The sequence below is a fragment of the Carcharhinus amblyrhynchos genome, unplaced genomic scaffold (genome assembly GCF_965287045.1).
Source record: "Carcharhinus amblyrhynchos unplaced genomic scaffold, sCarAmb.v2.hapA scaffold_46, whole genome shotgun sequence".
Lineage (NCBI taxonomy): Eukaryota > Metazoa > Chordata > Chondrichthyes > Carcharhiniformes > Carcharhinidae > Carcharhinus > Carcharhinus amblyrhynchos.
This window is the reverse complement of record NW_027649787.1, coordinates 2221359-2234115: the sequence shown is the minus strand read 5'-3', so window position 1 is coordinate 2234115 and position 12757 is coordinate 2221359. Positions and strand designations below refer to the sequence as shown.

The 12757-nt window shown below is 44.5% G+C and overlaps 1 protein-coding gene across 1 annotated transcript; it reads left to right on the top strand.

Annotated features, from left to right (window-relative positions):
* Positions 1-6697: 6697 nt before the first annotated feature.
* LOC145337325 (putative G-protein coupled receptor 139) lies at positions 6698-12137 on the top strand. Its single transcript, XM_080182126.1, has 3 exons — positions 6698-6757; positions 9001-9049; positions 11239-12137. Exons 1-3 carry the CDS (start codon positions 6698-6700, stop codon positions 12135-12137), a joined length of 1008 nt encoding a protein of 335 aa, XP_080038252.1.
* The last annotated feature ends 620 nt before the right edge of the window (positions 12138-12757 follow it).

The following is a 12757-nucleotide window of genomic DNA, read 5'->3' as shown; positions in this document are numbered from 1 at the left end:
ACGGGGAGAATGCGCAAACTCCCACAGACACTGGCCCAAATCCATGTGTCTGCACAGCAAACAGTGATAGTCACTGAGCTGTGGTGTTGCCCAGCATCTGGTCCAGTTTAAGCACAAACTAACGACATGAAGCACGAGGCTATTCTCGAACATCCAAGAGCAGCCCTTGTCCGACTCATCGTGTGTATGCCCCTCGTTGGACAACAAGGCGGACCGACTTAAAACCTGTGAATTAAAAGAGAAAAACATGAGTATCATTCCTCATCCTTATACATTACCAGGGAGGTCCCAATGCTAATGAACCTTATTTAAAACAATCTCCTATATCCCTCCATCTCCAACCCACTCATGTGCCTGTCTAAGTAACTCTTAAACAACTCCAGCGTGCCTGCCTCCACCACCTTGCTTGGCAGAGCATTCCATACCCCCACTACCTTCTGTGTGTAAAACCTCCCTCTAATATCCGTGTTATACCTCTCCCCCCTCACCCTAAGCCTGTGGCCCCTCGTACTGTGCTTAAGGCTTACCTTGTAAGTGGCTTACCTCTGTTTATTCTATCTGTACCCTTCATAAACTTATATACCTCTGTTAGATCCCCCCTCAGTCGCTGTTTTTCAAGGGAAAACAGCCCCAATTTGCTCATTTTTTCCTCATAACCCAGTCCTTCCAAACCAGGCAACATCCTGGTAAACGTCCTCTGCACTCTCTCCAGGGTCTCCATGTCCTTCCGGTAGTAAGGCGACCAGAACTGGACGCAGTACTCCAAATGCGGCCTAACCAACGTTCTATACAACTGCAACATTAGACTCCAGCTCTTCTCCTCTGCACTCCTTCCTATAAAGGCTAACATACCATAGGCTTTCTTCACCACACTCTCCACTTGCACTGCCACCTTCAAAGACTTGTGCACCTTCCCCCCCAGGTCCCGCTGCGTTTCGATACTCTTTATAGGCTTACCCTTTATCATATAACTCCCCGCTACATTATTCCGGCCAAAATGCATCACGTCACATTTATCAGGATTAAACTCCACTTGCCATGTATCTGCCAATATACCAGCCTATCAATATCCCGTTGTATTGCCAGACACTGCTCCTCACTGCCTGCCAATCCAGCCATCTTAGTGTCATCTGCAAATTTGTTGATCACAACACCGACCCCCTCTTCCAAGTCATTTATATAGACTACAAAGAGGTCCCAGTACTCAGCCCTGCGGCACACCACGAGTGACAGACCTCCAGCTAGAAAAGGACCCCTCCACTACTACTCTGACTCCTCTTTGCAAGCCAGTTCTCAACCCATCTAGATACCTGGCCTTGTATCCCATGAGCCTTAATCTTTTCTACCAACCCACCATGAGGGACTTTGTCAAACGCCTTACTGAAATCCATATAGACGTCATCGACAGCTCGTCCTTCGTTGACCGTTTTTGTCACCTCCTCAAAAAATTCTACCAGATTCGGAAGGCAAGACTTCCCCTTTACAAAGCCATGCTGCGAATCCCTCATCAGATCTCAACGCTCTCAGTGCTCATACATCCTATCCCTAAGAATCCTCTCCATCAACTTGCCTACCACTGACGTAGCTCACCGGCCTATAGTTACCCGGGTTATCCCTCCTACCCTTCTTAAACAACAGTACCATGTTCGCTATCCTCCAGTCCTCTGGGACCTCACCTGTGTCCAATGAAGAGACAAAGATTTGCGTCAGAGGCCCAGCAATTTCATCTCTCTCCTCCCTCAGCAGCCTCGGATAAATGCCATCGGGTCCCGGAGATTTATCAGTTTTAATGCTCCCTGAAAGCCCTAACACCTCCTCCCTCAGAATCGATAGTTCCTTCAATTGGTCTACCGCTCCCTCGAAGACTGTACCAGACATCAAGCCCCTCTCCTTCGTGAATACCGACGCAAAGTATTCATTCAGGATCTCCTCCATTCCCTCGGACTCCAAGCACAATTCCCCTCCTCTGTCCCTGAGGGGACCAATTTTACCCCGAGCCATCCTTTTGTTCCTAACATAGGAGTAAAACACCTTTGGATTTTCCTTAATCCTACCTGCCAAAGCCATTTCATGCCACCTTTTTGCCCTCCTAACTCCCCTTTTGAGATCCCTCCTACTCGCTCTGTATTCCTCCACCGCTCTCTCAACTCACAGAGAGTTGCTTCGATCTCACTTACGCCTCTCAGTTCTTCCTGACCAGGTCCTCAATATCTCTAGTAACCCACGGCTCTCTAATCATAACTTTCTCATCCTTCCTCCGAACTGGTACATGACTTTCCTGCACCCATTTCAGTTTTTCCTTGAAAGACTCCCACATGCATAATGTGGACTTGCCATCCAACAGCCTATTGCAGTCTGTATCCCGAAGCTCACGCCTAATCCGGCTGTATCACGCCTTTCCCTAATTTAGCACTCTCCCCTTAGGACAGCACTCATCTTTTCCCATTAGTATCCTAAAGTAGACAGAGTTGTGGTCACTATTAGCCACATGTTCATCTACTGCAACCTCAACCACCTGACCCGGCTCATTTCCCGGAACTAAATCCAGTATAGCCCCCTCTCTAGTCGGGCTATCTACATACTACTCCAAGGACCCTTCCAATACACATCTTACGAATTCCTCCCCTTCCGAAACCCCAGATGCAGGCACCCTCCAATCCACCCCAGGGAGATTAAAATCTCCCACTACAACAACCCTGTTCTTCCTAAACTTTTCCAAAATGTCTCTACATATACCCTCCTCCACTGCCCGCGGGCTGTCGGGCGGTCTGTAGTACACTCCTAGCATAGTAATCGCTCCATTCCTATTCCTCAACTCCACTCACAGAGACTCAATTCCTAACCCCTCGATATTATCCTCCCTCTGCACCGCTGTGATCTGCTCCCTCACTAACAGCGCCACTCCCCCTCCTCTTTTTGACCCTCCCCTGTCATGCCTAAAACACTTGTACCCAGGAATATTTAGCTGCCAGTCCTGCCCTTCCTTTAACCATTATTTGGGATGGCAGTTGGATACTTGTTGATACATGGGGGAACTGAGGTTCATTATGATGATGAGTACTGAGGTACATTATGATGTATGGAGGGCAGAGTGGCAGCTTATAATAGGTGGCATCCCTGATGTATATTACGATGGATGAGGAGCAGTGAGGTACATTATGATGGAGGGCAGTGGGGTGCATCATGATGGATGGGGGCCCAGTGAGGTACATCGTGATGCGCAGCGGTGAGACAGATTCTAATGAGGGGCAGTAAGGTACATTATAAATCGGGGCTCTGAGGGACATTATCATAATGGGGTATATTATGATGATTGGGGGAAGCGATTGATGGATGGGGCAGACATTATAGAACTATAGAACATTAGAGAACAGAAACAGGCCTTTTGGCCCTTCTTGGCTGTGCTCTTGATTACTCGTGCCATTCAGGACATGTATGACGTCGAGTAATAACAAATTAATGGGATGGAAATGATGTGTTTGCCACTGGTTCTCAGTCCAGATGTTGAATAAATGAATCGAAAACTGATGTTATAGGATGTGTGACAGGATTGCTGAACTGCTGCCTGATTTTGGCCTGAGTAGCACTAAGAATAAAGTTAAAGTTTGTTCGCCAGTCACAAGTAGGCTTTCATTCACACTGAGATGAAGTCGTGTGAAAATCCCCAAGTCACCACACTCCAGCGCCTGTTCGGGTACACTGAGGGAGAATTCAGCATGGCCAATTCACCTCACCTGCACAGACACTGCGAGAATGTGCAAACCCCACACGAACAGGGAACGAAGCCGGGAATCGAACCCAGGTACCTGGTTCTGAGGAAACAGTGCTAACCACAGTGCCACCCTCGCAGTGACTCTCTAAATGAATGACTCTCTAAATTAATATCGGTAGCATAATTCCAATTTGTGTAAAACATACAATGAATAATTTTTGTGAGCGACAGATGTAACTTGGAGTACTGTGTGCAGTTCTGGTCCCCGCATTACAAGAAGGATGTGGAGGCGTTGGAGAGGGTGCAGAGGAGGTTTACTAGGATGTTGCCTGGTATGGTGGGGAGGTCCTATGAGGAGAGACTGAGGGATTTAGGGTTGTTTTCGTTGGAAAGAAGGCGGCTAAGAGGGGATCTTATTGAAACATATAAGATGATTAGAGGTTTAGATAGGGTGGATAGTGATAGCCTTTTTCCTCGGATGGAGAAAGCTAGCACGAGGGGGCATGGCTTTAAATTAAGGGGGGGTAGCTACAGGACGGATGTCAGGGGTAGGTTCTTTACCCAGCGGGTGATGAGGGATTGGAATGCTGTTCTGCGCTGTTATGTTCTATGTTCTATGTTCTATGTAATAGTCTGATACAAAGACATAGATGAGTTTTAGCAACAACAGGTAAAGGAAGCTGCCGGACATGGTGAAGGGCAAAATTTCCCATTTCTTCAGTTCTCCATCCTTTGCTCTCTTGCTTTGAGGTGCTAATCTCATGAACAGCACTATCAAGGGGCACTTTTTGAGCAATAATTGCTGGGATCACTCAGCGAATGACCTCAGCACAAGTCAGATTGATTGCCTTTGAGATGAATTAATCCAATGGTTTCAAGGAGCCGTTGCAAAACTGCAGACATTGGGAATCAAAGACGGGAAGCCTTTGCTTTTTTGGCATCATACTTCTGTAAAAAAAAAATGGGATGAGGATTTCACCGGTGATGCGAGCATTTGTTTCCCACCTTGAGCTACCGTGTAGAAGGTTGAGGTGAGCTGCCGCCTTTAAACACTGCAGTTCTTGAAGTGTAGTTGGACAAACGGTGCTGTTAATGATGGAATACCATAACTTAACCCAAGGTAAGTGAAGGAATGGCCGTTATGCTTCCAGGATGATGGCTAACCGAGAGCGGACCATCCAGCTGGTGTTTCCATACATTTGTTGCCCTTCTTCTCGGTAGCAGCGGTGGTGTGCTTGGACGTTGCTGACTAAGGATGTTTAGTGGGATCCTGCATTGCATCTTTTTTGCATTCTCAACACAGATGATGGAGGAGATAGTGAATGTTTGTCGATCGGCCGTTGATCCAGTGGGGTTGCATTACACCGAATGGTTCTAAGATTAACGAGTGCATTTGGAGCCGCACTCACTGAGGCCAGTGGTGAATATAACATCACATTCCTGAACTGTGCTGTATCGATAGTGGACAGGATTTCAGGGGAGACAAGTAATAACTGATTTCCCTCCCTCACGGGCATTGATAAGTTGCATGGGCTGTTATGACGTTCAACAATGGCTTCTTGGTCATCCTCAAGCTGTGAATTTCGAATTCATTTCTTTGTTAACTCAAAACTTCACCATCTGACATGCTGGGATTCGAACTTGGCTCCTCACCGGCTCTGTCGATGTCTAATCCATTGAAAGTGCTACCATGCCCCATTTGCTCAAGGCACATTGAACCGAACAGAATAACTAAGGCAGACAGAAGCAATGTGAAATTTACTAAGGTGGATAGATCGAGAGGTGAGTAGATAACTACACACAGATGTGAAGAGGCTAAGTCGGAGAATGGGAGTGCAAAAACACTCGATCCGTTTGGTCGTCGAATCCGGGTACAAAACTGACCCATTGCAGTGAATCTGAGCAGCGAATTCCAGAATTGAGTAAATCAGCTCTGAGTTAGGCACACTCAGAATACATTGCACTTCTGAATGATGTGAAGAAGAATGTCACTTAAAGAAAAAGTGTCATGAGATTATTAATGATGGTCAGGCAGTAGCTCACAGCTCTTTGTCAGAACCAGCGCTCCAGGTTTCCATTCTTGATGCAGAATAACCCAATCTGGAGCATTTTGCAATTCAATTTGTGCACTGAGTATTTTTTTTATAGTAAAAAGTCTGACAACACCAGGTTTTAGTCCAACCTATTTATTTGATAATATTCTCACAAGCTTTCGAGGGGTTACCCTCTTCGTCAGGTGAATGGAGAGTTCTGGCCTCAGACAGAGCATATAAAGCACAGACAGTTTTTTTTATCACAGCAAGGAATTTGCTGCACTGTTTAATCGTCTTTTTCTTAAAGGACTGTTTTCTGTGAAGAAGGTTTCTAACTCGGCCTATCCCGCTGAGTATTAAGGGTAAAATGAACATTTTAACAGAATTGGAACCCACAAAAACTGCATTCAGGGAGATTACCTGCTCTACTGAGAGTTAGAACACCAGGAAATGGGAGGATGCAACATCCAATTAAAATATTTTTTTCTTTCTATTGCAAGCATATGTTTTATTCGTGAAATATGCGAAAGAACGTAACACACATTGAAAATTTTCTTCACAGAAATTAAAATGAAATTCAAGTTTTCCACATAGATGTTGTTACTCACTGAGGCGTTTCAATAGAGTCAATCACATCATAGACATTTCAAAATGGTCATTGGAAATGGTGAAAAGGGGTTCAAGTTGCCTGTGTTTCACGTTTCACTGTGAGCAGTTTCAATACGATTGTGACACATGTAACATTCATTGTGTTGAAATGTTAAAATACCCCTGATTCTTTCGACCAGTTTTCTGACTCCAATGTTTTAGCCCGGTGCCCTTATTTGCAAGGTGGACAAACGACAAACACAAGTAAAGGTTCAACAAGTTTATTAACAATAACACTACTAACCCTTAAATTACCCACATAAAGCAAGAGGATATCCCAAAATCAGACATACTACCCGCAAAGATGGTTTGGTCAAAACTGCAGGCTCGATTGCCTGAGTCCCTCTGGCCCGGCGTCACGAAGGTCAGTCTCGATGGCAGCTTCTTTCTTCCTTCCTTCTCTGGTCAGTCTTCCGAATGGTCAAGGATCGCCTCCTTCATCGAGTCTTCTCCAGTCTTCCCTTCTGGTGTCTGCAATTGTGTTCCTTTATCCCCTACCTGCTTGCCTTTCCAGAAACTTCCCTGGCTTCTGGCCAATGAGGTCCCAGGAGGGGGTTCCAATACCCAGTGGGTTTCTTGATGTCTGCCTGACAGGACACCAGGGTCCGCCCCCAGGTGTCCATCTCCATGCTGCTGCTTACATGTGACCTGTTATCAGGGTAAGCCAACTACAGGAACTCTTGGTGACAGAAAGTCTGGCCCAATCTGGGCTTCTAACAATAGGTCGGTGCATCTCAATGGGGTGCAATGATCTCCTGCTAAGTATCAGTAGGGTGCAGGGGAGATTGATGAGTCAGGCCCAGACAGGTTTGTGTATTGTACAACTGGCCTGCCTGAGGTTTGACTGTGTTTGATTTTTAATCTGCCCAATTCTTTAATTCAGGATATCCATTTTATCAGCCATAAAACTAGGCCCTGTTCATGTTACATTTGGTGCATTCACTGAGAGCCATACAGACCGAGGGGGTGCGGTACAATTCTCCCCTCCGTTCGATTCCTTGACACACAAAGGACTTATCCAACAACATCCCCCAATTACGTCTCTGTGAAGGTTGATGAAAGCCCTCAGCCTGAATTGTACATTTCCAATGCTGATTGTGATTATTGGTGTTTTTAGGAAGCGAGCATTAAAATCCTGTTGGCTGTGTGTTGTGAATTGATCTGTGGCTTACTTACTGCGTTTGGCAATTTGACCTGTTGATCTAATGGTGACAGTTTTTTCAGTGACCCAATCGTAAATATAGTGAATGATCTCTGCACCTTCAGTCACTTAACTTGGCTGAAGTGAATGCATATGTTCCGTTTCACAACAAACATTTGCTCTATCTTACTAAAGCATTGTGTCTGGAGCAACACTTATAAATGGGATACGATCGTGCCGAGAGAAGAAAATAATCTCTTCCTCACTAAAGTCACTGAGGGCAATGAATGACCGAGTGAGACTCTGGGCATGTCGGGTGGATCTGATGCAGAGGGTTTACCTCACTACCAGCCACACAAGATTTGGTAATTGTTTGAACGTTCTGACGATAAGGCGTTTTGCAGAATGGCTCTGGCAGTATGTTCAGAAAAACATCTGTCAGGACCCCCCCGCCTCCTCTCCTCAGGGCCTCTCGGACTTTACGTGCAGACCACTGCCTGATTGACATATGGTCAAAGGTGTTTTTCCGCATCAACATTTCTAGGAGTGTCTCTCCAATATGCCCAGGTTTGATTCAAATGTATTTATTCTCTCCCTCCAGTTTCTAACACATTGCCCTGTCCCTCCAAATTATATCCCAGCGCCTTTGGGCTATTGGATCCAACAGAAAAGGGGTCAAAGGATTGGTCAGTCCAGTCCCAAAGGATATGGCATTGGATTTGCCACGATTGAACTTGGCACCTGAGTTTACAGTTAAGGCGGGGATTTTTCTACCAGATGGAAGCCTGAAAGTTATATTGTGATTCGAGTTTATTCCTCCCTCTCCTTTGTATTGGGACTGACATTGATGTAATAAATCTGAAGCTTTTTAACGCCACATTTACATACAATAAATATTGACAGATTTTCAAAAATGGCATCCACTGTCCATCATTCTTTCTTTCAGCGTCCCTGTTGCATCTGACCAGGATCAATGAAAGTTCTACATCATTGTGGTCGGTATGATTTGGCTTTCGAAAGGATTAAATTAACTTGTTTGTTCAGAGACGGGTAATTAATGAGAGCCTCCATGGATTCCAACTGTGCCACTCGAAGGTTTCATCCTTCGATTAATAAGGGTCTCAGTTCAACGTGTTATCCACCAGTGCAGTTGAGAGCAGCACCTCACCGATAAAAGACAACAGCAGCTCCAGGCAGAGAGAGAGTGAGAGGAGAGATCTGTACGGTGGAATAAGAATGTTCCAATTATCGGTCACAGTCCGACAACAGTATATAGGGACGTTCCAGCAATGAATCAGAATCTGAGCACAATGGACTGTAATGTTCCCGCAATGGAACTGAATTGGAGAACTATGGACTGGAACGTTACAGCAATGGACAGGGATTTATCAGAGGACATTTACAATCTTAATTGGTATCGTTACTGGGGTTTCTCATTAAAATTCTTGGTCTTCCTTGGATTTCAGATAATGGGATACTTTTACTATCCGACCTTAGCTATCATTGGTCTCCCGGGTAAGCCTCTTTTGTTCTGTAAATCGGGCTATCCCTGTGCCGCGCACAGTAACACCGAGAATGCCTCACACCTGATGACAGATTCCTGGTTGCAAAGGAAAGGTCTTGCCCACATGCCGAGACTTTAATTCATTATATCTACTCGTGCATTCTAGTTTTTAACACATGCTCCGGTCCCTCTGAAACATATCCCCAGCAACTTCAGTTTGTCTGACCTGCAGGTGAAGAGGACACGGAACCGGTTAGTTCAGTTACCAAAGAACATGACCTTGTTCTCGCCTGGATTAACCTTGGTATATGTTTTCTTGTTATTATGGAGGGTTTTTCCTATCAGTAATGTGAGAATCAGTATTGTGGTGTTACAAGAGGTGTTTCTGTCCTTGTTGTCAGGACTAACGCAGATGGAGTGCATCTTCTGTCCTGTAACAAGGTCCAGCAAATTTTTAAATGTGTAAAAAATAATTGCACCCACTGTCCATCATTTCTCCCTTTAGCACACCTGTTACATCTGACCAGGACCAATTCCATTTCTACTTCACCGCAGAAGGTGTGGACTGGGTTTAAGCAAGTTTAACTGAACCTGTTTGTCCAGTGACAGATAGCTAATGAGAGACTCCATGGATCCCAACTGTGTCACTAGAAGGTTTCAGTGACCCTCTTATAAGGTCTCTCTTATATTAATAAGAGACTCGTTTTGATGTGGCATCCCATAGTGTGTGTAGAGGCAGTGCCTCCAGAGAGAGTGAGATGGGAGATCAGAACCAGAGAACAGATAACAATGTTCCAATGATTCATCAGAATCTGAGAACAATAGACAGGAATGTTGCATGAATGGGCGAGGAATTTATGAATGATAGTAACCGTTTTTATAAGATATATGATTGAGTTGTATCATTAGAATTCTTGGTCTGCCCCGGACTTGGATATTTTTCCATCCCACCTTTGCTATCACTGGTGTCCGGGTTAAGTATCTCTTTCAACGTTGTCATGATGTAAACAGTGTTTAACTCAATTATCGTTCTTATAATTTGCTTTCTTCTCTGTGCTGCTGTCATTGTCCAAGTTATTTCTGCAAAAATTAACCAAAAATTGCAACTGAATCCCTGATTTTGTAATGTGTAAAATCCTCTGACGGGCAGTTGGTGCATTGCTGATGGGCCGACGGCCTCTACACTGCCGGAGTTCTGATGGCTCTTAGACGAAATGCTTTGAGAAGGATATCAAAGAAATTTCACAATTAGGGTTGACTGTGAAATCTTTGCTGTTCATGTCCCGATGCAATTTTCACTGGAATGGGAGAATTATTCTGCTCGCCCTCGCTTCTATTCAGATGAATTGAGCTGCATTAGTAAATATAATCAATAACAACATAATCAATATATGTGGACAGCACATTTGACATGAACTGAAATTCGATCGAGTGATAATTCCTGGCTGTACTATACGAATGTGTTTCCTGGTTCCATTTACAATGAAAATCTCCATGGATCATAGATTGGTGAGTTAAAGAGTATTAATGATTTCCAACCCCAGCATATCATCAGTTCCCCTTCCCCTTGCCTCTTCCTGCCAGTGCTGGAAGCCCTCTGATGTTCTCTAAACGTTTCCTGCACCATTTGGTCATCCCCACAATCCCTGCTGCCTGTTCCAAATATCGACTAACAGCTGAACCCTGCACCGAAATCGAGTCCACAGAAACAGCAAAACCAATCAGGAGGGGAGAATAGTCTAATTCTCTTGCAGAGTCATTCGGGATTAAGCAGGATATAGAACCTGGGCTGATCCATCACCTCGATCAAGAACAAGCCGAGAGTCGGTAAACATCAAAAGCAGGAATTATTTACAGATTCTAATCAAGAGATATTGATGTCAGAGTTAATGTCAATCACATATCCTGTGCCCATGTGGTCTTTATTATTTTGCTCAACTTGAATCTTTATCTGAACACAGGAGCTGCCATTCCTCGTGTGTGGTTTACTCCAGTGCATTCCACTCCTTTTAAAGATTGATTTTATTGAATTGAAATGACCACCAGCTGCAGATTACCCTGTCACTGTTACAATAGTCGGTATGGAGTACAAGATCTTGCAGAACATCCTCAAATCGCAAAATATTGTAGATCAACGTGTTAACTTTTCTCCCTGCCTGATCAATATTTTTCCTTTACATATTTTTTATTTCCCTCACAGTTAACGTGCTGATGATTGTTGTACTCTCGCTGAAAAATTGTGGTCTCTCCAGATGTGTCACATTGTACCTGCTGGCCATGGGATCGACGGATTTGCTGCTTGTTATTGTTGACCTGATACTGAGGCAAATTGTGTTTGTGTTCAAGGATAATTTTTCATTCCTGTATTTCAGCCCTCTCTGCAAGTACCACGCTGTCCTGATTTATGCTGTCAGAGACTGTTCTGTTTGGTACACTGTCGCTTTTACATTTGACAGGTTTGTAGCAATTTGTTGCCAAAAGCTGAAAAGTAAATATTGCATCGAGAAAACTGCAGGTGCTGTTCTGGGAACAGTGACAGTGCTGAGCATTGCAAAGAACATCTTCTGGTATTTCGTGTTCATAGATGGCTATGTGTTGAGCAATTCATCTCGATTATGTCAGACAAGTTATGAAGTACCGAAATCTCCAATCTGGGCCATGACAGAATTCATTCACTACTTCACAACGCCATTTATCCCATTTATCCTGATTCTGTTGCTCAACTTTTTAACCGTTAGACACATTCTAGTGAGCAGTCGAACCCGCAGGAGGCTCCGAGCTCACAGAGATGGGAAGAGCCCCAATGATCCAGAAATGGAGAGCCGAAGAAAGTCCATGATATTACTTTTTGTTATCTCTGGGAATTTCATTGTATTGTGGGCACTCTACCTGACTGAAGTTATATGGACTCAATTGTGGTGGGTGAACATGAAATTTGAAGATCCAAATGCAGTCTTAGGAGAAATAGGATACATGCTGCAGATGCTCAGTTACTGCACAAACACCTGCATTTATGCTGTGACACAGACTAAGTTCAGAGAACAATCGAAGATCGTGATAAAATATCCCTTTACACAGATTGTAAAATTAATTGTCTGATACGAACTGAACAGGATCCTGGTTCAATCTGTAAGATATCCGGCTGCTTCATCAATGGATGTCCCACCATTGTCAGGTGAACAGTCGGATGTTGGCTGATGGTTTCACGAAGTTCAATCATTCATGACTCCTCGGAGACTGAAGGAGTTTGTTTCCATTTTCTCGGAGTCCTGGACAGCAGACAAATGGACCTGGTAAGCATTAACATTGAGTCACCAAGTCCTTGGCCAGGAGTGACCCATCAAGAGCGAATCTAAATACTGCCCGGAGATATCCAAAGGGAAAATCATGCAGAATACCCAACAACAACATCCTGGTACAGACCAGATACTGAACTGGGCTTTCTTGTAAAATTGTCAGCTACAAATTCAGATCCACTGATCCTGGGAAATGTACCCTACCTCCTGACTTCCCTATTTCCGTCCACCATCGACAATGCACAAATCAGGATCGTGAAGGTTTCATCTCCACTTGTTTGTGTGAGTTTAGCTCCAAAAACACTCAAGACAAACCGTTCGCATTGGATCAATGCACTAACCACAGGCACCCACTCCCCCAGCGCACTGTGACAGCCTTGTACAGCAACTACACGATGCACTGCAGTGGTTCATCAAGCCTCC

Coding starts and splice junctions, on each gene's coding strand:
- LOC145337325 (XM_080182126.1), top strand. CDS start 6,698: ATGGTTTGGTCAAAACTGCAGGCTCGATTGCCTGAGTCCCTCTGGCCC. Junction 6,758..9,000: donor TCTGGCCCGGCGTCACGAAG/GTCAGTCTCGAT, acceptor CTTGGATTTCAG/ATAATGGGATACTTTTACTA. Junction 9,050..11,238: donor AGCTATCATTGGTCTCCCGG/GTAAGCCTCTTT, acceptor TTTCCCTCACAG/TTAACGTGCTGATGATTGTT.